This window comes from Salmo trutta, chromosome 24 (assembly GCF_901001165.1).
Source record: "Salmo trutta chromosome 24, fSalTru1.1, whole genome shotgun sequence".
In the NCBI taxonomy this organism is placed as follows: Eukaryota; Metazoa; Chordata; class Actinopteri; order Salmoniformes; family Salmonidae; genus Salmo; species Salmo trutta.
This window is the reverse complement of record NC_042980.1, coordinates 11,132,154-11,157,659: the sequence shown is the minus strand read 5'-3', so window position 1 is coordinate 11,157,659 and position 25,506 is coordinate 11,132,154. Positions and strand designations below refer to the sequence as shown.

The 25,506-nt window shown below is 44.9% G+C and overlaps 1 protein-coding gene across 6 annotated transcripts in view; it reads left to right on the top strand.

Annotated features, from left to right (window-relative positions):
* Nucleotides 1-24,527, top strand: part of LOC115160687 (kalirin) — a 260,920-nt gene extending 236,393 nt beyond the window's left edge. For 4 of the 6 annotated variants that reach the window (XM_029710941.1, XM_029710938.1, XM_029710943.1 and 1 more), the window contains 26 exons: nt 1,933-2,204; nt 5,482-5,622; nt 6,505-6,600; nt 7,305-7,423; nt 7,701-7,767; nt 8,441-8,544; nt 8,861-8,930; nt 9,280-9,366; nt 9,481-9,573; nt 9,710-9,760; nt 10,006-10,083; nt 10,850-11,035; nt 11,278-11,449; nt 11,866-12,107; nt 12,333-12,589; nt 15,410-15,542; nt 17,001-17,060; nt 18,496-18,523; nt 18,787-18,949; nt 19,640-19,761; nt 19,962-20,093; nt 20,673-20,837; nt 21,227-21,305; nt 21,492-21,692; nt 22,180-22,318; nt 23,440-24,527. In XM_029710941.1, coding sequence (XP_029566801.1) covers nt 1,933-2,204; nt 5,482-5,622; nt 6,505-6,600; nt 7,305-7,423; nt 7,701-7,767; nt 8,441-8,544; nt 8,861-8,930; nt 9,280-9,366; nt 9,481-9,573; nt 9,710-9,760; nt 10,006-10,083; nt 10,850-11,035; nt 11,278-11,449; nt 11,866-12,107; nt 12,333-12,589; nt 15,410-15,542; nt 17,001-17,060; nt 18,496-18,523; nt 18,787-18,949; nt 19,640-19,761; nt 19,962-20,093; nt 20,673-20,837; nt 21,227-21,305; nt 21,492-21,692; nt 22,180-22,318; nt 23,440-23,985 — 3,803 coding nt within the window. In that variant the 3' untranslated portion in view covers nt 23,986-24,527. The remainder of the gene's footprint in view (nt 1-1,932; nt 2,205-5,481; nt 5,623-6,504; nt 6,601-7,304; nt 7,424-7,700; nt 7,768-8,440; nt 8,545-8,860; nt 8,931-9,279; nt 9,367-9,480; nt 9,574-9,709; nt 9,761-10,005; nt 10,084-10,849; nt 11,036-11,277; nt 11,450-11,865; nt 12,108-12,332; nt 12,590-15,409; nt 15,543-17,000; nt 17,061-18,495; nt 18,524-18,786; nt 18,950-19,639; nt 19,762-19,961; nt 20,094-20,672; nt 20,838-21,226; nt 21,306-21,491; nt 21,693-22,179; nt 22,319-23,439) is intronic. The other 2 variants (XM_029710940.1, XM_029710942.1) reach the window with 2 other exon arrangements.
* Nucleotides 24,528-25,506: the final 979 nt, after the last annotated feature.

Genomic DNA, 25,506 nt, shown 5'->3' with positions numbered 1-25,506 from the left:
TATAATACAATTTTCGGATACATTCTATGCAAACTAAGTTGCACGATAAGTAGGACTGAGATTCTTCTAGTACAGGGCCCGAACATGTAGTCCACTGTTATTATGGATAGCACTGTCATACTTTCCCACATTGCCTCAAATAGATGGGAAATTAAGTCTAGATCAGTCCAGTGAGAGGGAAAGAGTGAGAGAGAAATAGCAAAGTGAGAGAGAGAGACCATGTTTAGGAGAGAAGCGGGATATTTGCGTTATCCTCCCTCTTTTGTTTGCCACAATAGGGCTGACCGTAGCAGCAAATATCTCCCTAGCCTGCTGATAACATGGACACTGTCAGCTTTTTACTGCAGACTTGTGAGTTGTTTGACCTGGCTGGCCTGGTCAACAGAGGCCCTCCCCCACAGCACAAACATATCCCCCCCCCCCCCCTTTTCATCTCAATGGCTTGGCCAAATGTTTCCTTTAGTATCAAGCTATTTTTGATCCCAATGGACGGGGCAGCTGCTTTTAATATTTACTAATACTAACGATACTTCAGTTGTTTCCAGTGGTAAGGAAATGTTTTGAAATGGTGTGGTGCTAGCCTAATTAGACACATACCTTTTTTAGTTTTTCGTTGCAACATGTTTTGGGACGTTAGACGCTACTGAACACCCGGAGTTAGTCACTGTTTGTTGACGGGCGCTCAAATACAGAGCCAGCGAAAGTCATTGAACTCTATTGCGTTTGAAACTGCGGCTGGCGCATTGTGAGAACGAAGAGGAGACACGCCAAGGTTAAGACCGAACAACCTTGGGAGGTGCTTTTGGCTTCGTAAGGCCTGCGTACAGTGGTGGACCAGGATGAGCCAAGGAAATGATTCAGGAGCTTTTGCTCTAATCACTCTGGCCCTAGTCTGGATCTAGCTAGCTCTGGTCCAGAGCGCGAGGACCTTGCTCTGTTTCAGTCCATGTATCCTTCCACAGAGGAATTTTGTTTCTATGTAAGAATACATGGACCAGAACAGAGTGCAGTACCCAAACGTCCTCATGCTCTGGACCACATCTAGTCTGAATCCAGCAACACGTACATACACCCTCAACAAGACACAAGGTGGTTAACCGGTTCGTAGTAATAATAGTGGAAACTAGTCCTCATTATTAGCCATTATGAAAAACAACCGTACAGTCTTTTTATTGGCTTAAAATAAATATCAATGATTAACAGTGCAAATGGTGTAACTATTAGCTAACGCACTGCAATATACACTTTACCTACAGGTCCTATTTGTAGAAATAAAAGGGAGACTGTTGTGAATCTTAGGCACCTCATAAATGATCCTTTTGGAGCTGAGAAAACACACTGTGTGACTTGTATTCCTGTACAGTACTATCCTACATTGAGCAATGTCGGTATACAAATGACTTGCGTTCCTACGTAGTATTTAAACGCCACTTTTTAAATGTGTACGTGACACCGCAACGAGATTTCCCCACGGGGACAATAAAGTCAGTAGTAGTTGTAGTATTACACTGGCCAATGTTGATAACTGGGTTGACCGCGTTCATGCAGTATGCCGTTCAGCAATGTTGACAAACGCACAACTGTGTTTGTTCACCCAATGTTTTTTGGGAAGTAATGGGTTAAAAAAAAAGAATAGCGTTTTGTTAGTATACCTCAGTTGACAAGGGACATCACTCTAGTTGGTACAGTATGCTGACACGAGACCGAAGGGTCTGCCTCCAAAATGGCACCCTATTTCCTATAGGCCCTGGCTAAAAGTAATGCGCTAGATAGGGAATAGGGTGCCATTTGGGATGCAACCAGGGCCAAGGGGAAATGTCTGAACTGAAGCTCATGCTATGTACTTAGGTACTCTAAAGGTGTGTGTCTGGCAGAATGTCGGCCAGGGTGAATTCTGAAGTCTAAAATGCTGTTTGTCTCCTCCCTTTCCAGAGAACTACTCGGTCAGCGGGCCCGAAGGAGCGAAGACCGAGTCGGTGGCCAACCTGCAGTCCCAGGCCTCCCTGAGCTCCATCCAGTTCAGCTCTCCGGGACCGAAGCGCTCGGGCAACACCCTCAAGAAGTGGCTGACCAGCCCCGTGCGTCGCCTCAGCCACGGCAGCAGCGTCAAGAAGTTCCCCAGCAAGCACAAGAAGAGAGACGGCCGCAAGAGCATCGACCTGGGGCCGCCTGAGAGCTCCCTGCACGACGGGAGCATAGACGAGGTAATGAGCGTCCTGACTCCTCTCCACCGCATCTCTCTCCTCTCTATCGCATCTCTCGCTGTCTCTCTATCGCTCGCCTTCTCTCGCAGGGGGAGAGTGTAGACGAGGTCATTAGCGTCTCCTTGTCTCTGCCTCATCTCTCTCTCTCTCTCCCTTTCGCTCTCCTCTCCACCATGTCTCTGTAACATACAGTAATTGGTTTCTAAATGTCCATCACAGTTCTTTGAATCACAAATTGCCCCTTTAAAGGTCACATGTTGTGGGAATACACTGCATCTGGGGGAGTCGTGGTTCTTTCAGGCTCTTTTCGTTTAACAAAGGGTTTTAGGTGAATGGATCATATTTAGAAGTACAGTTCAGGCAATGGTTTCCAAACCATTGTGATGATTCCCCTTCAGATCAGTCTTTTTTAACCTCTCTTTAATCTTACTTCACGTGCAAGCAAGGTTGATAACTACAGTGATTTCGTATCTGCAGCATTCCCCCCCAAAAAAGAAAATCCTCCCATCGATAGAGGAGCAATTTCCCAAGGCTAAAGTATAAGCTGTTATCTTATGACATATCTACATCCTATTCCCTATATACTGCACTACTTTTGACCAGACCCCTATGGGCCCTCAGCAAAAAAGAAACATCCTCATACTGTCAACTGCGTTTATTTTCAGCTAACTTAACATGTGTAAATATTTGTATGAACATAACAAGATTCAACAACTGAGACATAAACTGAACATGTGACTAACAGAAATGGAATAATGTGTCCCTGAACAAAGGGGGGGTCAAAATCAAAAGTAACAGTCAGTATCTGGTGTGGCCACCAGCTGAATTAAGTACTGCAGTGCATCTCCTCCTCATGGACTGCACCAGATTTGCCAGTTCTTGCTGGGAGATATTACCCCACTCTTCCATCAAGGCACCTGCAAGTTCGCAGACATTTCTGGGGGGAACGGCCCTAGCCCTCACCCTCCGATCCAACAGTTCCCAGACGGGCTCAATGGGATTGAGATCCGAGCTCTTCGCTGGCCATGGCAGAATACTGACATTCCTGTCTGGCAGGAAATCACGCACAGAACTAGCAGTATGGCTGGTGGTATTGTCATGTCAGGATGAGCCTGCAGGAAGGGTACCACATGAGGGAGGAGGATGTCTTCCCTGTAACGCACAGCGTTGGGATTGCCTGCAATGACGACAAACTCAGTCCGATGATGCTGTGACACACCGCCCCAGACCATGACGGACCCTCCACCTCCAAATCGATCCCGCTCCAGAGTACAGGCCTCGATGTAACGTTCATTCCTTCGATGATAAACGCGAATCCGACCATCACCCCTGGTGAGACAAAACCGTGACTCGTCAGTGAACAGCACTTTTTGCCAGTCCTGTCTGGTCCAGTGACGGTGGGTTTGTGCCCATAGGCAACGTTGTTGCCGGTGATGTCTGGTGAGGACCTGCATTACAACAGGCTTATAAGCCCTCAGTCCAGCCTCTCAGCCTATTGCGGACAGTCTGAGCACTGATGAAGGGATTGTGCGTTCCTGGTGTAACTTGGGCAGTTGTTGTTGACATCCTGTACCTGTCGCGCAGGTGTGATGTTCGGATGTACCGATCCTGTGCAGGTGTTGTTACACATGGCCTGCCACTGCGAGGACGATCAGCTGTCCATCCTGTCTCCCTGTAGTGCTGTCTTAGGCGTCTCACAGTACAGACATTGCAATTTATTGCCCTGGCCACATCTGCAGTCCTCATGCCTCCTTGCAGCATGCCTAAGGCACGTTCACGCAGATGAGCAGGGACCCTGGGAATCTTTCTTTTGGTGTTTTTCAGAGTCAGTAGAAAGGCCTCTTTAGTGTCCTAAGTTTTCATAACTGTGACCTTACAGCCTACCGTCTGTAAATCTGTTAGTGTCTTAACGAACGTTCCACAGGTGCATGTTCATTAATTGTTTATGGTTCATTGAACAAGCATGGAAAAAAGTGTTTAAACCCTACAATGAAGATCTGTGAAGTTATTTGGATTTTTACGAATAGTCTTTGAAAGATAGGTTCCTGAAAAAGAGACGTTTCATTTTTTGCTGAGTTTACTATTATTGGGACACAGCCCCAATAACAAAGGGATCATTCTGCAGGGTGCAATTCTGGTTTCATCACAAGTCATGAACTATTGGCATCCTTCTGAATAATTTTCAGTATCAACTAATTTCAAGCAAATTTGAGTAATTACAAGCATCTCTGTGCATGAGGAAAAGTAGAGAGAATTTCTTTTAGTGCAGGTAGTCTATTTCTTACTTCTCATTTGGTTGATGGATAGCAGAGCAATATTGTGCTGTACTTTAGCAACTGCTGCATGTAAATGTTTTAGATGCCAACCAAAAGGATATGCCGTGCCTCCCGAGTGGCGCAGCATTCTAAGGCACTGCATCGCAGTGTTTGAGACGTCACTACCGACCCGGGTTCGATCCTGGGCTGTGTTGCCAACCGGCCGCGACCGGTAGACCCATGAGGCGGCGGACAATTGGCCCAGCGTCGTCCGGGTTAGGAGAGGGTTTGGACGGCCGGGATGTCCTTGTCCCATCGTGCTCTAACGACTCTTGTGGCGGGCAGGGCGCATGCACGCTGACATGGTCGCCAGCTGTACGGTGTTTCCGCCCACCCCTTGGTGTGGCTGGCTTCCGGGTTAAGCGAGCAGTTTGTCAAGAAGCAGTGCGGCTTGGCAGGGTCTTGTTTCGGAGGACGCATGGCTCTCGACCTTCACCTCTCCCGAGTCCATACGGGAGTTGCAGCGATGAGACAAGACTGTAACTACCAATTGGATACCACAAAATTGGAGAGAAAAAGGGGTAAAGAAAAAAAGGTTATGCCGCTACAGTATAATTTCACAGTAACAGAAAAGTAGATTCCTTGTTCTCATTCCTAGCACAGCCCCATGATAAAAATGCTAAAGGAATGGTCACAGAAGTATTCCACATGATTTGGTCCCACATCAGTGGGACTGTGATTAGAATGGCACCCTATTCCCGAATGGCACCCTATTCCCTATATAGTGCACTAAGTCTGGTCAAAAGTTGTGCCCTACACAGGGAATAGGGTGCCATTTGGGACGCAAGCCCAGGCCTGCGGTGACTTTCTGGCTGGTGGCTGTGTGGCACCCAGTGTGATGTTGAGACAAAGAGAGGCACTGTGATGGAGCAGGACACCCCCGTGAACTCCGGGACAATGACCCACATTAACCCCTCCTGCTCCACCTGGACTTTACCATCTCTACCCTTCTCTCCCTACAGAGGGGCAGGAAGGAGCGCACCCTATCCAAGTCCTCCTCTGGAATGCAGAGCGGAGGAGAGGAGGAGCCCGAGGACGACTCTCACACTCCCCTGCCGCCCCCCATGGAGATCATCAAGGACCCCTCGTCCCAGGAGGAGAAGGTATGGCATGGCACCCCCACACTATGACACTGTATTACCTCTTCAGTCGCTTTAAGTCTACTAGCTCACTCTGTTGGAGTTACTTCTTGGATGCGTCCAAAATGGCACCCTTTTCACTACATAGTGCAATACTTTTGACCTGGGTCCAAAGGGCACTGTAGGGTGATAGTGTGCTATTTGGGACACAGCCTTCACTTAGCCTTCCCTTCGGTTAATGGACGTCTTCCCTTCGGTTAGTGGACGTCTTCCCTTCAGGTTAACGACCTTATTGATCTCAAACATCTGCTATGTCACTCAGCACAGGCTCATAAGATGTGTCCACCTGCAGCCCCCTCCACTTCCCTTCCTCTGCTGCCTATGTGTACTATGCAACACCATGCCACTAACTACCAGATGTGTCTGCAGCTGAATCCGTGTCTGCTGAATGGGAAGCATTATGTGTGCTGGCTTGGTTTACAGCTGGAAGAGCTGCTTCCCTGTGTGTGACGTGACTGACTAACTAACACACTGTTGCACTTTCACTCTCTCACTTGGCTCTATATACAAGAGCCCACCCCACTTCTTTGTCCCAAATGGCACCCTATGGGCCCTGGTCAAAAGTGGTGCCCTACAATGTAGGGTGTCATTTGGGATGTACACTTTGACACTGAAATGTGCCAGGCCTACTACTAACTGATGTAGCTTGTGTATAATTCCAACAGCACCTCACGTAGCTCCACTAAAGCTTGTCTTTTGTAGCTGGGTCCAGACTAAGCGCTTATCTAATAACTACCTTTGTCTCTCTGTCTCTGTTCCCACTCTCCTCCTCTTCCTCATCCTCCCTGCTGCTAACATGCCCTACCTCCCTCTCTCCTTCCCTTCCTCCTAAACTGTGCCTTGCAGTCCTCCGCATTGCTTGCTGCGCGTCAGGGCTCTGCCGATGTCCCCAGCGCTGCAGAGCTGGTCAGTGCAATAGAAAAGTTGGTCCAAACTAAGATGGTAAGTTCGGAAGGTGAAGAAATACAAAACGGCATTGAGCAATTGCCATTTCTGCACACTCACTTTGCACACTAAGTCGGTGACAATCTACGCACTAACGCTCTCGTCCGCTTGACGTCATCCACACGTTCTAACTTCCGCTTTTCAAACCTCACTAACCATGTCACGTTGACTGGGAGCTGCATGTTCATGTTATCATGCAGGACAGTTTGCAAATATCTTCCTTTCTGAATGTGGATGATGGAACACCGTTTGAGTCCCAAATGGCACCCTATTCCCTATTTAGCGCCCTACTTTTGATAAGGCTCGTAGCGCACTGGACAGGGAATAGGGTGCCATTTGGGACACGGGCAGTCTTGCCACATACAGATCAGATAAGTAGTGTGACGTCAGGTGGCAGATGATGTGATAAGGTTCCAAGCGTCTGCTGCACAGTAGCTTCCTTTATGAATGCTCTTCATTTGGCAATGTTTTGATTAACTCCCCTTCTGTTTACAACTCTCTTTCAGCTTTGTACATGTGGAGTCATTTCCGAAAGAGTACAATACAGTCGAACGGAGTGTTTATTTGGCTATGGCAGCTCATTGGTTAAGCAGAGGGTGATCTCTTCTCCATCAGCTCCCTCTCCCTGTGTCACAGCAGTGGGTTGTATGACTATGACTTCTGACGCCTTGGCTTCATATCCTGTCTCTCTCCTTTGTTAGAATCTGGAGCCAGGTGCCTACCCCAGCTTCACCACTTTGACCCCTCCGGAACAGACCAGCCCGGCCCTGCCCAGGAACCCTGAAATGGATCAAAAGGCCAAAGCTCTGCGCGGACGCATGTAAGAGACATGTAGCTTAGCCACAGACTAATGGATCTGATGTCGCCTTCCTGTCCTCTGTTTGGTTACATGTCTAACACTCAGAAGGACACCTGGCAGGTCTAGTGTTTAACCTACTCTGTTTATATTGGTTTATTTTTTAACCACTCAGAAAACAAGTTCCCTCATAGGAACAATAAAGCTATTATATTCTTCCCTTGACGTTGGTTCATCCTGCTGAGAAATGCTGCCTCCTGTGTGTATTCAGATCACTAAGCACACATGTCCTTTTCCTCAGGTTTGTCCTCAATGAGCTGGTGCAGACCGAGAAGGACTATGTCAAGGACTTGGGGATTGTAGTGGAGGTGAGTTGACAAGAATGTCGTCCTGGTGGGGGGGGGGGGGGGGGGGGGTCTATTCAGCCTCAATAGTGGGGAAGGAGCATGAGAGAGAGGCATGTCCTAGAAGCAGTGGAAAATGTGACCAGTCACTGCTCTAGTTTGACAATTCAGAAATCTCTCAGTCTTTGTCCCAAATGGCACCCCATTCCCTATTTAGTGCACTACGTTTGACCAGTGCACTGCTGTATGTAGGGAATAGTGTGCTTTTATGGACGCATCCCACATGTTGGACTAGCAGCGGGGCTATGCCCTTGTTGTCGTTCTATTTGCCTTGTGTCCTTTGGTATTTCTGTCAAAGTCACAGAGAGGCTCCCCGATTTGTGACTGTATTTACATTCACAATTCCTCAGAAAACATAATTTGATTATTGGGTTGGGTTTTAGATTACATATTGAGATAAGTGCATAGGGGTTTTCTCACATCCAGGGTTGAGTACCAAATGACACCCTATTCCCTATATTGTGTACTAAATAGAAAATATGGTGCCATTTGGGATGCAGAGTTCAACCATATTTAGTCATCCTATTCTCTTTTTCCACTGCGTGCTAGTCTTACAATGCTGATCAATATCTGACTCATGTTTCCTGTCTTATCGAGTCCATGACCTTAATTCGGTCTGTTTTTTTTTCTCTTTAAGGGGTTCATGAAGACGATCGAGGATAAGGGAGTCCCTGACGATATGAAAGGGAAAGACAAAATCGTTTTTGGGAATATTCACCAGATCTACGACTGGCACAAAGAGTAAGTCTCGTCTCCTGACTTGCCTGAGTCCCAAATGGTTCCCCATGTAGTGCACTACTTTTAACCATATCCCGATGGGCCCTGGTCAACAGTAGTGCACTATATAGGGAATAGGGTGCCAATTGGGACATACACTATGTATATTTGTAATATTGGGGAGAATTTCACACGTTGACCAGCCAGAAACCTCCCATAACTGGATTGTTTTATCATTTAGTCTAGAAGACCAAACCAGGTCACTCCTCATGTGGTTTAGCACTATTTTGGCTTGCCTCGTTGCCCTACAGAGTGACTGAGAGAATGTTTCCTCCCACAGTTTTTTTGTCGGTGAGCTGGAGAAATGTCTTGAAGACAACGAGCACCTTCCCGAGCTTTTCATTAAACATGTACGTGAGTGGGGTCCCCTTTGCCGTTCGGATGTTGTTCAATATGTTTGATTGTACATGATAATGGCCCTGGTAGAACTTCGAGTTAGACACATTTAACAACCATAGGTGACTGATGTAGGTCAAAAATGATTATCAAGAAGAAGTGGAAGAGAAATGAGAGGAAAGATCATTTTCACATTTTCAACCGTTTGACCTGAAGAATAAATGAGAGGAAAGATCATTTTCGCATTTTCAACCGTTTGACCTGAAGAATAAATGAGAGGAAAGATCATTTTCGCATTTTCAACCGTTTGACCTGAAAACGAAATGAGAGGAAAGATGCTAGTATTATTTTTCTTTTATACAGGAGAGGCGACTACACATGTATGTGGTTTACTGCCAGAACAAGCCCAAGTCTGAATTCATTGTCGCCGAGTACGACACATTCTTCGAGGTGAGCCGTACAACACTTTTGAGAATTCTTGAGTAGTCTGAGAACAGCTTTGTGTAATATTTTCTTTGCGTTTATAAATATGCCTAATGCTAATTGCATTTAATTCTACTTTAGGGCGTACAGCAAGAGGTCAGCTCAAGACTTGGCATAAGTGACTTTCTCATAAAGCCAATTCAGAGAATTACCAAGTATCAGCTGCTTCTAAAGGTAAGACTACAACGCTAAATTCCTGGCATACAAGTAATCCCTGAAAGACATGCCCTTCGATATAATTACCTGAAACTAATGGAGGTTTTTCTCAATGCCCTATTGATTACACACAACCTTCTTTTTATTTCTTCAGGACTTCTTAAAGTATAGTTCCAAAGCAGGACTAGATTGCCAAGAGATGGAGGTAACAGAAGCGATTTGCGATTACAACTCTACTGTATGTGTTGTTGTCTATAGGTTGCCAAAATTCCAGTAACTTTCCCAAAATACCTCGTTTACCAGAGGTAAAAACCAGGCAATCCTCCTGATTCCGGGAATCTCTCAACCAGGAAGTCCCTGGAATTTTGTAACCCTATTTGATGTTTTATGTATCCACCATCACTTCTGTATCAATGTCAATGCTCACACCATTCTCAATGTGTTTTACAGAAAGCAGTTGGTTTAATGTCCCAGGTCCCCAAGCTGTGCAATGACATGATGAATCTTGGCAGACTACAAGGCTATGAGGTGCTGTACATTTCATGTCATTTCATTTAGCCAGGATATTCCACTCAGTAACAACCACCACTGTTTTCCAGGGAGTCGAACAAAAGCATGCGCAGGAAATAGGAAACAAATAGCGCCGCAGATCAAGAGTGTGGTATAATTACATTTGTTATGGCATACATGTACAGGATTTTAGTACCAGGATCAGCTATGATTTTTAGGATTGTTTCAATCCATGCTCAGTTTGTGAAAAATGTGAAATGACTCATGAAGCCGTGTTACTGGACTATTTAACTCCAGCAGGTCATGACTTAGTCTGTTTGTTCTTCCACAGGCGTAGTAAAAGTCACTTTGATGACACTCAGACTACATGAAATCTCTGACCTCTAAATTAAGCAAGGATTTGCCTAGCCTGCTGTAACAGTGGCGAGATCAAAGCACTGTGTTTGCCAATGGCCTGGATGGCATCGTATTCCCTATATAGTGCACTAGTTTTGACCAGAGCCCTATTAGGCCCTAGTCAAAAGTATTGCACTAAATATGCATTAGGGTTCCATTTGAGACGCAACCCTGGTCTTAGATCCAGTACAAGGGTCTGCTGTTAGCTTTATGACCTGGTGAGAAGAGAATGGGCTGTTAGACTGGGTAATGCTGTTGTGTTAACAGACAGACTGGGGCATGGCTGACTCTGCTTTATTCTCCAGCGTTGATAGATGTTGAGTCGTAACTGATCCTGTGTGTGTGCGCGCGCGCGTGCTCTCCCCCCCCCCCCCCCCTCCCCTCCCAGGGTAAGCTGACCAGCCAGGGTAAACTGCTGCAGCAGGAGACGTTCTTTGTAACGGAACAGGACACGGGCGTTTTGTCGCGCAGCAAGGAGCGCAGGGTCTTCCTCTTTGAGCAGATCGTCATCTTCAGCGAGCTCCTCCGCAAGGGCTCGTCCACCCCGGGCTACCAGTTCAAGAAGAGCATCAAGGCAAGTCATGTCAAAACAACAGTGAACGCTATTGGGACATCATAGACCAGAAACTTTTAGGCAATTTCCTGCTGTTGCATTCAATCAATCAACCAAACTAAATTGTCCCCAGAGACATTTTGGTTTGAGAGCAGGGTTGGAGAACATTATAAAATACAGAGTCCATAGAAAAGACCACACACACAGCGTTGTTGATGAATTGAGCAGTGTTGAGTTAGCGTTCTTGTGTTTCATTGTGACAGGTGAGCTACCTGGGCTTGGAGGAGCATGTGGACAACGACCCGTGTAAGTTTGTGCTGTCGTGTCGAGGCTCGGCCGAGCGCTTCACCCTGCAGGCGGCCAACCTGGACATCAAGCAGGTGTGGGTCCAACATGTCAGCCAGGTCCTGGATGCCCAGAGCAACTTCCTGTCTGGTGAGAGAACTTCCTGTCTGACATACGCCTCTACCTTCATTAGCTTAATCTAGGGTTGCAAGATTCCGGTAAATTTCCCAAGATCCCCAGAAGTTTTTCCAGAAATCCTAGTAGGAGGATTCCGGATTCCATGCTTACTCGCTCATGATTCAGAAAGTCTTCCAATTAAGATTCCTGGAAAACCTGGGAAATGTGAGAAAGTTCCCTGAATTTTGCAACCCTAGCGTTATTGTCAGTAGTTGGATCAAAACCCAGCCTCAACACTAGAGTAATACTATTTTCATCTATTTTCACACTATTTTCACACTATTTTCACTATTTTCACCTCTATCATGGTCCTCATTCGTCAAACACAGAATACGCACATGTGGCTTTTCATTTATTGATTGTGTGTAACATTGGGACTATCACCACAGCCCTGCAGTCTCCCATTGAGTACCACAAGGAGAAGGGTTGTTCCCAATCCCTCACCAGAAACCCGTCGGGCAGTCGGCCCCCCAGTTCCAACAGCAGGCCCCTCTCCTCCTCCTCTGTGGGGGCAGAGAAGCCCACCCTGGCAGGACCGGGAAGGACCCCAACTCCTCTCAAACTATCTACCTCCAACGGCAGCTCCTGCTTTGACCCCATGAAACACAGCGAACGCTATGACTCCACTAAGGTGAGTCCGGTCTGTTGTCTGCCCTAGTTTCACATTTCAACAGGAGATGTTGAAACTTTGTTGACTTTGAACTTGCAGACAAGAAGTACTGAAGTTAAGGAATTGAGTCAATGTATGTAATGACTCATGTTATTTGAATGTGCATACAGGTTTGTATCCATGTTGATTTCCCCAGTCATAATACAATCTTCCTTCCTCTCCCACCCTATCCCCACCCCTCCATAGCAGCATGACGGCATTGGATGTAACGGCATGTCCTCCACCATGATGGTGACCCAGGACTACAGTGCACTGAAGGAGAATGAGATCTGTGTGATCCAGGGCGAGATGGTGCAGATCATGGCCACCAACCAGCAGAACATGTACCTAGTTTACCGGTCTGCCAACAGCCAGTCTCCTGCAGCCGAGGGCTGGATCCCAGGCCACATCCTGGGACCCCTCACTAAAACGCTCAAAGACAGTACTGCTGACGCAAGCATCAAGTAAGTGTCCCTCAGCCTCGCCCCCACCCCCACAGAGCTGCTCTTATTGGATGAGGTGAAAGTTGAATCTGCTCCAATCCCCCCCCCCCGCCAACCCCCATTATGGGAACTAACTCGGAAATGTTGGACGACAACTGGGGTCATTTTTTTTCTCCTTATTTTTTTGTTAATATATGTAAAGGCTTAATGAGTAATTCTCTGAAAAGAGTAAAAGGACTTTAGAGAATCATGGCTTCATGTAGAGGAGACGCACCGAGAAAATCTTACATCAATGTGGAACTGACTGGTCTGGACTTTTATTTCTGTTTCTAACACCGTTTTTTTCTTTACATGTTTTGAAAAAAAGAAAGGCCTTTTGATGGACTGGGGCCTATTTCTCCAAGTGGAGAAAGTTTGTTATTGTCTATGGCAATTTGTACAGATTGTGGTTTTTGTTTTGTTATTTTTGTGTTAATTTTTTTTCATATTTTATTTGTTTAATATTATCAGATATGTTGGCAGTTTACTGTAAAAAGTTCATTTGGTTTGTTTACTGATGCGCTCTCTCCAGTACATTCCTGTATAAAGTATTTTGCACTATTTAAGAGAATCCATATTAATGAAGTCAGGTTGTGCAATATAATTATAGTCACAATGTTCATCATTGTACTTGTAGTCTAACTAATAATTTTAAATGTATTTTAAATATGTAAAATACAATTTTGACATGAGTTTGCAAGGCAACATAAGTTGAACTTGTTTTGCGTTAGAAGATCAGTTACATTGTTAATATTGGTAAAATACTATGACACTGCACTAGTGCTGCGCGGGTCAGCTGTTTGTTTACCCGCACCCGCCCGCAATTGCTAATAACCCATCCGCAACTGCCCAACTATATGTGATAAAGTGAAAATCTGAGGCCCGCAACTGACCATAGCCCGCTAATATAGAACTAGTACAGGCCCAGTGTACTACTTTTGTGAAAAATAGAAATTTGCAATTTATTTTTATTATTAATATTGTTTTTTTTATTCAGATTTTTCAGCACCACTACTTCCTGCGGCTATGCTGATTAAGATATATTTCTGCTTATAATTTCTGAAATTTTTGTAGGCTATTTGTTAGTCAACTTGTCTATAATTAAATACATGCAGCTTCTCTTCTGTCATTATATGTTGCCCTAGAAGACTAAGTAAACCCTTTCTCACCAGAATGTAATAAATCGCTAAAATGAATGCTTCAATCTTGTTGACGTCGGTAAAGTTTTCTGTCGTCTGCTTATTTCACGGATCAAAGACATTAGGGACCGGGGAGAAAACGCAATAGCAAAAACAAAATTGAAAGATTTTCTGTGCAAAATTTCCAAATGACAACAGTATGAACGGTTGTAAGGAAATAGAAAGCTATGAAAACGACCCAACATGTTTCTGATAAGATTTCAGTTTGGTTTGGATGCATATTTCATGTGTTTGAAATACTAAAGATAGCATCTCTACAAACTGTATCTCACTGCACATTCACATTCTCTCAAAATTCTGAAAGAAATAAATCATATTTCTCTACTCCTGTTCCTGAGTCAAAATTTTGCCTACATTTGGTATATCATTTTAATGCAAGAAATTCTTAATTCTGCAGGAGTTAATATTATGCGAGAGGTTATAGACCTACAGTCAGTCTCCAGTGTCCTTGACGTGCCAGAGGCCTATTTGAACTCCCCGTCTTGTGACTGTCGAATTTGTATAGCGCCTCACAATCGTCACACATAAGTCGGAACTGCTATCATCCACTTTTACCACGTCGCCAAATCTCTCCCAAACATTACCTTTCTGGCCCTCCCTTCTCTTTATTTTCAACTCCATTTAGCAGCTTTTCTCGTATTGAATTAAACGCCGACATTGTCCTTTTTGCATCCGTGGATCGATGTGAATTTTTGTTCCGTCCTTCCCCAAAAAGCCCTAACCACGGGGACTGTGGGATATGAGTCAACTGCGCATCACTACTCTGCAATCAAACTGCATGTTTCTCCGCTGACCATTGCTCTTACAGCGTTAGACCTAGATTCCATTCTTATCTCACATTGAGCATAAAAGGATAGTGAAATCAGTTCAACCTGTTCTTTTATCATGTTGATTTCAATTTGTAAAAATAAAATAAAAAGTTTCATTGTGGCTTTACCATCCATTTCCTCCCAATGACGGACCATTTCTAAATCGTGGGCTTTATTAAAGTGATCATTCTTCTCATGGAAATGTCCTGGTGTTTTATAAATACATTCACAAACACCACTCCTGGGATCTATTTTCTCACACACGAGTGATGAGGTTTCAGAGTATTTCAAAAGCACACTGGTGTATGCACTTTTTATATGATTTGTTTGTTTCTTTGTACCCGTTTCGTTGACGTTATCTGATGTAGTAGACTGCTTGTTTTAATTTTCTACTAACCACGCCGGTCCTCGACAAAAGTTTGTTGTGTACAAAGCAGCGTCATTGAAAATCTCATGACAAAGTAGAGCCATGGAATGGTTGGCAAGACCTCTTATGCCCAACAAACTAGGCTGCTTTGACACAAATTGTCTGTCCACTATGGTGTAAGAGAATCAAGGTATGGTAGCGTAATGGGGTCTGAATTTCTAATATACCATGACATAAAGATTAACTTGTGTTTTTCTATTTGAAAATTCTGTTCCAAATTTGTCTTTCTTTCTCTCGCCTTCTTTTTTCTCTCAGTCTTTGATTTGATTTCAATAATGTTGGCTAGCCCCACTCAATCCTCCCTGCACCTCTGCCCTCAGTGTGTGTGTAAGCCTGGATTTGACTGGTACATTTCTTGGCACAACAGGAAATCTCTTTCATGGAATACCCTGCGCTCGAGAAAGCGAGCGGAGAAGGATAGCAGTGGCAAGGGTGATGCAAAGGTTGAGAATGGACTCCGTAAGCCCAAGGAGATTCTCAGCACCAAGGTCACTGTCAAAGTGAGTAAGCGGGCTGTCTACGGAGATGGTGTTCTGTGTCCTCGGCTGCCACTCTCTCACCTGTGTGTTGTGACTCGTGACGTTAATAATCTCCAACACTGAAACACTATGATAATCCATCTCTAACTACACTGTCTGCTCTCACTTTGGTTTGACGCCCCCTTATGCATGACACTAATGAGTCAAGTGACTTCTTTGTCTGTGTCAAGTTTGCTTTTGGATAAAGGTAGACTCAGCGAAGTTCCGTTGCCACGAGCAGTATCGCAGATATTGAGATGAGCGAGATGCACGACTTCGCTCTCACACAGTCACACGCAGTATCTGCTCGTGCACGGGTTCGCTTCACACTCTTACAGGGTGGGAGCCACCAGACCAAAATGGCGGAGAAGCTTAGCCTCTCACTTCAGCGCCCTTAGTTATTGCAGAAATTAACCCACTATGCTGTTTACTTTCTGCATCTACATATCGCTGAGTCCACCTTTAAGATAACTTTAGTTTTCGTAAAAATGTATGACTTTATTGACATAACACTGTGAAACCACCATTTTGATAACATATGACCTGGAGTCCATTGAGCTATGGCCTAAACGAAAACAAGCCCTCATTCATGGGTTTAGCATGCAGGTATTAACTACACAAACCATAAGGTGTTGTGTTTCAGTGAAAACATACTGAAACTGGATCTCACACTACATTATATTTCTGTATCAATATATACTAGCAGTGCATTTTAAAATAACCCTCATCGAGTCCATATGATGCTGAGTCTGCTGAGCCATCTTTCATTTGAAGCATGTTAGAGTAGATTGTTTTTAATTTGTCAACTATGTCCATTGGATACATTTCACTTTAAGTTTGCCTGCAAGTTTTGTCCTCGCCACTGTTTGACTATTTATGCCACTGCCGTTACACACTCCCTACATGAAATAGAAACTTAGAACGAAATGTGTGTCGTCAATCATTTTGTGTTCGATTGCATTGTTTCAGGTGTCAGCGCTATAATTTCTATGATTTATTTTTGCTTAATTGGTTCATTTCCCAGCTCATGCAATATGTCCATGTTTATGCATTTTTACCTCAGGCTCAGTGGTTCCCAAGCAACTCTTTACAGATTCCCTCTTTTTTTATTTTCTTACATCGAAGCCCTCCCACATACAATATGCTGGATTGGCCCTTCAACCCTTATCCCCAAAGGCACTCCTAGATAAAACAATGATTTCTTTACACTGTAGGTGTATATATCCAATCCTTTCACATCTACAGTGCTTGGGGAGTATTTGGAATTCAGCACAAGACAGATTCTCTGTCTTTAGCACCACACTTACTAGTAAGCACAAATCCTATATCAACAACCCATGCACATTAGCCTCAACAGAATCCTGACCGTGCCTCTAGCTTGGGGACCACCAGGCCTTTTGTAACGGCTCTAATTTTGCTTTCTCTTATCCCACACTTCAGGAGTCAAACAGCTCAGAGGAGTCAGATTGTGATGATGAACTCCCCAAAACTAGCATGGAGGTAGAAATACACACCGATCTGTCATGCATGCATGCTGCCCAGTTGAGTTTCTGTAGCTACGTCTAGCAAGAGGAAACTACACACAGCATCATAGGGGTTTTCACTGTGGTCAGGAGCTTTCTACAAAACGCCAGGTTCCACATGTTCCATTAGCTAGCTTTTTCTTTCTCTCCATAGAAATAGAATCACTAGAACAGGCTTCCCCCATTCAACTCAATGGGTTTGCAATGGGTGGACCAGTTGCCATTTTGAGTATGGTTTCATCCTCAGCAAGAACCAACAGGAATATTTTTGTTCCTGCTTCTTGTTTGATAGGATTTTCTCGTTCCGGCCTCAGAGAGGCCATGGGTGGAGTTTGTAAATGCATTTGCCACTGATTGGTGCACAGTATTAATACATCAGGTAAGCACCTGGAACACACGAGCAAAAGATGTTGAAAAGACATAAAAAAAATATGTTAAAAATACGTATTTTTGTTTGAAAATATGTATTGTGCTCACATGCGTCATTGTAACTCATGTATAGCCTGTTGACCCCAGGAAGAGTAGCTGCTGCATGTGCAACAGCTAATGGGGATCATAATAAACTTAACAAGCTTGCCCCCTTTCAAAGCTTGCTCGGTCCTGTGTGGCCCGGTTGGTAGAGCATGGCGCTTGCAACGCTAGGATAGTGGGTTCGATTCCTGCAGGGGCCACCCATATGAAAATGTATGCACGCACTACTGTAAGTCACTTTGGATGAAAGTGTCTCCTAAATGCCATGTATTATTATAAATTAAATTGCTGTAGTTCCTCAGTTCCAATTCCTGGTCGTTGTCATTGAAAAGCACCCTCCTGTTAGCTTTGACAGACTTGACCTCAACAGGCTTGTTGTAAAGAGGTCCACACTTTTTGATTGCAAAACAATACATTCATTCCTATATTCCTTCGCTAGTTTAGCTAGCTGCTCTATGTGCCACTTTTTCTCTTCTGGGGAAGAGTCCATGGAAGCCGTGTGGTTTCCATGGGTCATTACTGCAACCTAGTGTTCCTGCGCTGAAATACATCTCTCCCAGGAATGGTTAGGTTTGTGAATGTGACAAAGCCTCTCACACAAACCCCCTTAAGCATGTTACTACTCCTGACCTCTCTTTTTTTTTGGATCCCCTGGTGATTGTGCCTTGTTATGCATTTTGTTCAAATGGGTTCAGAAGATCTTTAAAGGCACGGTATGCCTAAATGTCACAAATATGTGGGGTACGATGCCCTAGTATAGTACTCCTGTATTGCAACTCGTTTGTAAATGGTAGTACACAAATAGTGACACAGAACTCTGAGGTATGTATGTATGTATTAGCTGTTACGTTTCAATTTTGAATTAGCAAAGCAGTTCATAATTCATACTTCAACATTATAGTTCATTCATATTGCCTAACAGCCATGCCTTATCTTTGCAGATAATGAATCCCAATTTTATACAAGAAGGTAAGATGACCCATCAGAACATAAACGATTACATTTAAATGCTTAAGAGTGAAATCAATAATCATTGAATTACTGATATGTCGTGGTTGTGTCTCATATGGCACCCTAATCCCTAATAGTGCACTACTTTTGACCAGAGACCTATGGGCCCGTGTCAAATGTAGTGCACTGTATCGGGTGCCGTTTAGGACGTAGCGTATACACTTGCAGTTTAGAATCATGTGGTGTGGTTAGCTGACACTGCTGTGTGGTAATGTATTTAGTTGCTCCGGAGTTCCTGATCTCACTAGCGGATGTGACATGTGCATTCGGGGAGACGGTGGTCCTATGCTGCAAAGTGTGTGGACGTCCCAAACCCAACATCACTCTGAAAGGACCTGATCAGAGCCCGCTTGTCAACAACAGCAGGTTCACTATAAACATTAGGTAAAGGAACTACGGTTTCTAGTTCAAATGTGGTCTTGATGATCACGAGAAAATCGGATGTTGGATGCCGCCGGTGGGGGTCCACGGAGGAAGACGTCAGAGGACAGACTGACAGTAATGCCTGGAATAGGAGAAATGGAACGGTTTCATTTATTCCATCCTCTGATGCCTTCCCCCACCGGCGGCATCCAACCTCTGATCCTGACTAAGAAGTGGAAGTGCATACCCAAATTCCTCAAACCTAGTAAGAGCAGGAAGTGAGATTAAAGAAATGTCTCTGGCAGGACAGTTATCTTCCTGTTGGATGACTAAAACATTGTCTGACATAATTGGTTAAAGGTAATGGCTGTGGCCTAATCCCATGGTAAATCCATTGTCTGCATCCCAAATGGTTCCATTCCCTATAGAGTCCACTACTTTTGACCAGTAGTGCACTCTAGGGCTCTGGTCAAAAGTAGTGCACTATATACAGTGTGTAAGAAATAGGCTGCCATTTGTGACGCACCCCTAGGTAGACTAAACACATGTTGCTGGAGGAACAACATGAACTTTAGCTGGAGCTCAGTTAAAGGTGCGATCAGCAAAAGCAGATACCAACGTGGCATATTCAGTTTCTGGAGAGAAAGGTCATGTTCTATTCTCGGGCAAACCAATTACACCTACTCGCTTGTTCTCTGTCCTTGTCTCCAGGGATACGGGCGACATTCTGCTGAAGATCTGTAACCTGATGCCCCAGGACACCGGCATCTACACCTGTGTGGCCATCAACGACCATGGCACCGCCTCCTCCTCCGCCTCCATCAAAGTACAAGGTGCGAACAGGGGATATGAATCATGGATGGAGGGATGGGGGGTGGACTTTCGAGGGGCTCTTCATCGGCTTGGTCAAGCAGACTGACCACTGCGCTCGCGTTTCACTTCAGAATGTGCGCTATCATGAGATCAGGCTCCTTTCACAAGGCTAGCCCTCCATGGCCATTGAGACTGATGTTGGGCTCATGTCTGTTTTCAGGTATTCCAGCAGCACCTGCGAGGCCAGTGGCCCAGGAGGCCAGTAGCAATGCAGTGATCGTCCACTGGCTCCCCCCAGCCAGCTCAGCTAACTGTGCTGTGTCTAGCTACACAGTGGAGTACAGGCAGGAAGGTGCAGTAGACCCATCTCTCTTCTGGCTCTGGGGTGAAGTTTCCCCTAGGTACAGATCTAGGATCATCCTCCCCAAATCTTAACCTTAAAGCTTCAATATGTTACTTTTGGGGCGATCTGACCAAATTTGCATAGAAATGTGTGTTATACATCTGCCATTCTCATCGAAAGCAAGTCTAAGAAGTGGTAGATCTGTTCTATGTGCACTTTCTATGCTTCCCGTTCTCATGTTTAGTTGTTGCGTCTTTTACTTTGGGATGAGTACACCAGCTTCAAACAGCTGAACATAGAATATTTTGGGATATGGAACAGATATTTCACAGCAGTTTAGATAGTACAATGATTCTCTACACTATATTTCCTTGAAATTATGTGAACTAGAATTTTTTAAACCAGAAATGGCAGAGCCATTTCTGCATAGTGTATCTTTAACCATTAGTGAGGAAAATGCTAAACTGAACCAAGATCAACATCTAGGAGCAACTTCACCTTACACCTCTCTTCCGCTTTCCAAATCATAAGCGACAGTCACCTGTGATCTTTGAACTATGACCTAACCTCTCATCCTCTTCTCTGCAGACTCCCTGGTGTGGCAGCAGTCGGTGGTCTCCACAGTAGATGTGTGTGTGAAAATTGAAGATCTCATTCCTGGGGGGCACTACCAGTTCCGGGTCAGTGCCAGTAACCCCTGGGGTATCAGTCCGCCAAGCGAGCCCTCAAACATGGTGACCCTGCCCAGCGGGAGTGAGTCAAACCCTCCATCTTCACACTACAAGCAGGGAGGGAGTAACGCTATACCTAGACTGGATTGCATCCCAAATGGCACCCTATTCCTTATATAGTGCACTACTTTTGATCAGGGCCTAGGTGCCTGCTCCTAGAGTGCATACCAAATGGCACCTTATTCCCTATATAGTGCAAAGCTTTTGATCAGAGGCCTATGGTCAAAAGTAGGACACCATGAAGGAAATAGGGTGCCATTTTGGAAGCGGATTCTTACGATTGGCATTTCACTTTTTTTTACTATTTACTTTTATTTTGGGAGGTCCTCGAGGAAATGTTACTGTATGCATGTAGCTACGATGTAAATATTGACTAATAAAATATTCAATTTGTTTTCTTTCTATTCTAAGCTTCCACATATGATGGAACGGGCATTCAGTGGAAAGGCAACTTTGAATCGTCTTTCACAGAAATTTGTGAGATCGGACGGTAAATTGCACACCCCTACACTTTTAAAGTAGCTAACCATAACTGTTTAAAATCAAAGTATTGTATTGGCATTTCTCACACATGTCATACAAATTCTCAACGAGGCTAACTGCAGACGTTTTATAGGTACAACAATGGCATGTTTTATGTGTTACAACTACTCTCCTACTCCTCTCCTTTCTCCAGGGGCCGATTCTCTGTAGTGAGAAAGTGTCTGAACAAGGCCAGTAAGAAAGAGGTGGCTGTGAAGTACGTCACAAAGAAGATGCAGAAGAAGGAGCAGGTAGCCCACGAGGCGGACATCTTATGCCACGTCCAGCATCCTCAGCTGGTGACTCTGACTGACACCTATGAGTCCCCCACCTCCCTCATGCTGGTCTTCGAGCTGTAAGGACCTTTCTGCTGTGGACTTGGGCTGATTCTCAATTCATCTTTCCTCGTATCCTCTCTCCTCGCCTCCTTCTCAAAATGCATTGGAGAACAAGGTCTGGGTGGAGGGACTTTTGACCTTATCCTCCAATACGATTGAGAAAGAGGCGAGGAGAGAGGATGTGAGGAATCGAGAAAAGATGAATTGAGAAACTGTGATTTATTGTTTTTGCTTTTTGCCAACTCCTCTCTGTGTTGCTTATGGCATGACAATCATAGAGTTGGACCCAGGCTAGGGATTATAGCCTTCACTTGGCTTTGTTAGTGAACAATCTTTGTCTGCTTCCCAAATGGCACCTTATTCCCATAGTGCACTACTTTTGACCAGAAACCATGGGCCATGTTCAAAGTAGTGCATTATATAGGGAATATGGTGCCATTTGGGACGGACACATAGCGTCTTAGAGTGTGTTCTGAATGAATGGTTGTCTCGTGTTGTTTCCAGGCTGGAGGGCGGGAGGCTGCTGGACTACCTGGTGGCCCATGATGAGCTGATGGAGGAGAAGGTGGCCTTCTTTGTGAAGGACACCTTAGAGGCCTTGCAGCACCTCCACACCTGCAGAGTGGTACATCTAGACCTAAAGGTAAGCATAAAGTACATATCCGCACCACTGCTAAGGACATATGGTGCAAATACAATGTTATTAAAGTGACATTACACTTTCAAAGTTTGAGGGATGTTTTCAGACCTCGAAAGTGGTATCGCGTCAAGATGAAACCATGTCCCACGAAACCGGTTGAGTAGATCTAACTATACACTGAGTGTACAAAATATTAAGAACACCTGCTCTTCCCATGACACAGACTGACCAGGTGAATCTAGGTGAAAGCTTTGATTCTTTGATGTCACCTGTTAAATCCACTTCAATCAGTGTAGATGAAGGGGAGAATGACAGGTTAAATAAGGATTTCTAAGCCTTGAGACATGGATTGTGTATGTGTGCCATTCAGAGGGTGAATGGGCAAGACAAATTATTGAAGTGCCTTTGAATGGGGTATGGTAGTAAGTGCCAGGTGCACCGGTTTGAGTGTGTCAATAACTGCGACGCTGCTGGGTTTTTCACGCTCAACAGTTTCCCATATGTATCAAGAATGGTCCACCACCCAAAGGAAATCCAGTCAACTTGACACAACTGTGGGAAACCTTGGAGTCATTTTATTTAACATTTATTTAACAAAGCAAGTCAGTTAAGAACAAATTTGTATCTACAATGACAGCCCACCCCGGCCAAGCCCTAACCCGGATGACACTGGGCCAATTGTAAGCCGCCCTATGGGACTCCAAATCACGGACGGTTGTGATACAGCCTGGAATCGACCCAGGGTCTGTAGTGATGCCTCTAGCACTGAGATGCAGTGCCTTAGACCGCTGCGCCACTCGGGAGCCCAACATGGGCCAGTATCCCTGTGGAAGGCTTTCGACACCTTGTAGTCCATGCCCCAACGAATTGAGTCTGTTCTGAAAGCAAAAGGGGGTGCAACTCAATATTATGAAGATATCTCAAAAGCGTTTCCCCACACCCGCAATAACATCTGCTAAATATGTGTATGTGACAAATACAATTTGATTTGTATGCCTCCACCCCAGATTAATGGAAATTAGTTAACTTTTAAGGTCCAAAAACATCTGACAAACTTTCAGCGAAATGTCCCTGATCTTGGTCAAATCCATTTTCAAATGTGTTCTTCTCTTCTGTGTCCTTAGCCTGAGAACCTCCTGGTGGATCTCCATGTGCCTGTTCCCTGCATTAAGCTCATAGACTTTGGAGATGCGGTCCAGGTGTCTGGCCACCGTTATGTCCACCTGCTCCTGGGAAACCCAGAGTTTGCTGCTCCGGAGCTGATCCAGGGCACTCCGGTGTCGCTGAGCACGGACGTGTGGAGCGCCGGTGTCCTGGCCTACGTCATGCTGAGCGGCGTCTCGCCCTTCCTGGACGAGAGCCTAGAGGAAACGTGCGTCAACATCTGCAAGCTGGACTTCTGCTTCCCCGAGGACTACTTCCAGGGAGTGAGTCAGGCGGCCCGGGACTTCATAAGCTCTACCCTGCAGCAGGACCCCAGGAAGAGGCCCAGTGCCACCACCTGTCTCCAGCATCCCTGGGTGGGCGCCCACAGTGGAGACTATTCCAAGAACCCACTGGACACTGGTCGCCTGGCCTCCTTCATCGACAGACGGCGGCAGTTGCACGATGTGCGCCCCGTCACCAACATCAAGGGACTGGTGACCAGTAGCATGGGACACACCCTATAAACACCCTATGAACACAACACACAGGTGAAATGAAAACACACTGTTAGCAGTACTACAGGACTCTGCCATTGATACATGGTTCCCCATGAAAATGGAACTCTGGATAGGGGATAATAACTTGTCATGTGGATATCATGTCTGTGTTCAAAATGCCAGTGGACAAGACATTGACATTTGATTCATTGAGATGTTTCAGAGCTGTAGTATGAAGCCATAGAAGCCATATTACTCTTGTTGTGTCCATCTATTGTAAGTGTCAAAATTTCTAAATATCATCCTTGGAAATTATAACTATCAGAGAAAGACCTATGAGAGGTAGTATAACTGTTGAATGTAATTTATTGTAGAACGTGGTTAACACTTGAGTAAGTGCTGTTGTATGTGAAGAAATATTCAGCATTGGTCCCTTGGAGCAGTGGTTCCCAAACTGTGGGGTCGGCAGGGGGGCGCAGAGCAGTACCAGTTAAAAAAGTTATTTATTTTTACTATTTTCTACATTGTAGAATAATAGTGAAGACATCAAAACTATGAAATCATGTAGTAACCAAAAAAGTGTTTAACAAATCAAAATATATTTTAGATTCTTCAAAGTAGCCACCCTTTGCCTTGATGACAGCTTTGCACACTCTTGGCATTCTCTCAACCAGCTTCATGAGGAATGCTTTTCCAACAGTCTTGAAGGAGTTCCCACATATGCTGAGGAGTTGTTGGCTGCTTTACCTTCACTCTGCTGTCCAACTCATCCCAAACCGTCTCAATTGGGTTGAGGTCTCGGGATTGTGGAGGCCAGGTCATCTGATGCAGCACTCCATCACTCTCCTTCTTGGTCAAATAGCCCCTACACAGCCTGGAGGTGTGTTTTGGGTCATTGTCCTGTTGAAAAACAAATGATAGTGGGACTAAGCTCAAACCAGATGGGATGGTGTATCGCTGCAGAATGCTGTGGTAGCCATGCTGGTTAAGTGTGCCTTGAATTCTAAATAAAACATACAGTGTCACCAGCAAAGCACCCCCACACCATCACACCTCCTCCTCTATGCTTCATGGTGGGAACCACACGTGCGGAGATCATTCGTTCACCTACTCCGCATCTTCCAAAGACACAGCGGTTGGAACCAAAAATCTCAAATTTGGACTCATCAGACCAAAGGACAGATTTCTACCGGTCTAATGTCCATTGCTCGTGTTTCTTGGCCCAAGCAAGTCTCTTCTTATTATTGGTGTCCTTTAGTAGTGGTTTCTTTGCAGCAATTTGACAATGAAGGCCTAATTCACGCAGTCTCTTCTGAATAATTGATGTTGAAATGTGTCTTGAACTCTGTGAAGCATTTATTTGGGCTGCAATCTGAGGTGTAGTTAACTCTAATGAACTTATCCTCTGCAGCAGAGGTAACTCTGGAACTTCCTTTCCTGTGGCGGTCCTCATGAGAGCCAGTTTCATCAAAGCCGTTGATGGTTTTTGCAACTGCACTTGAGAAAACTTTCCAAGTTCTTGAAACTTTCCAGATTGACTGACCTTCA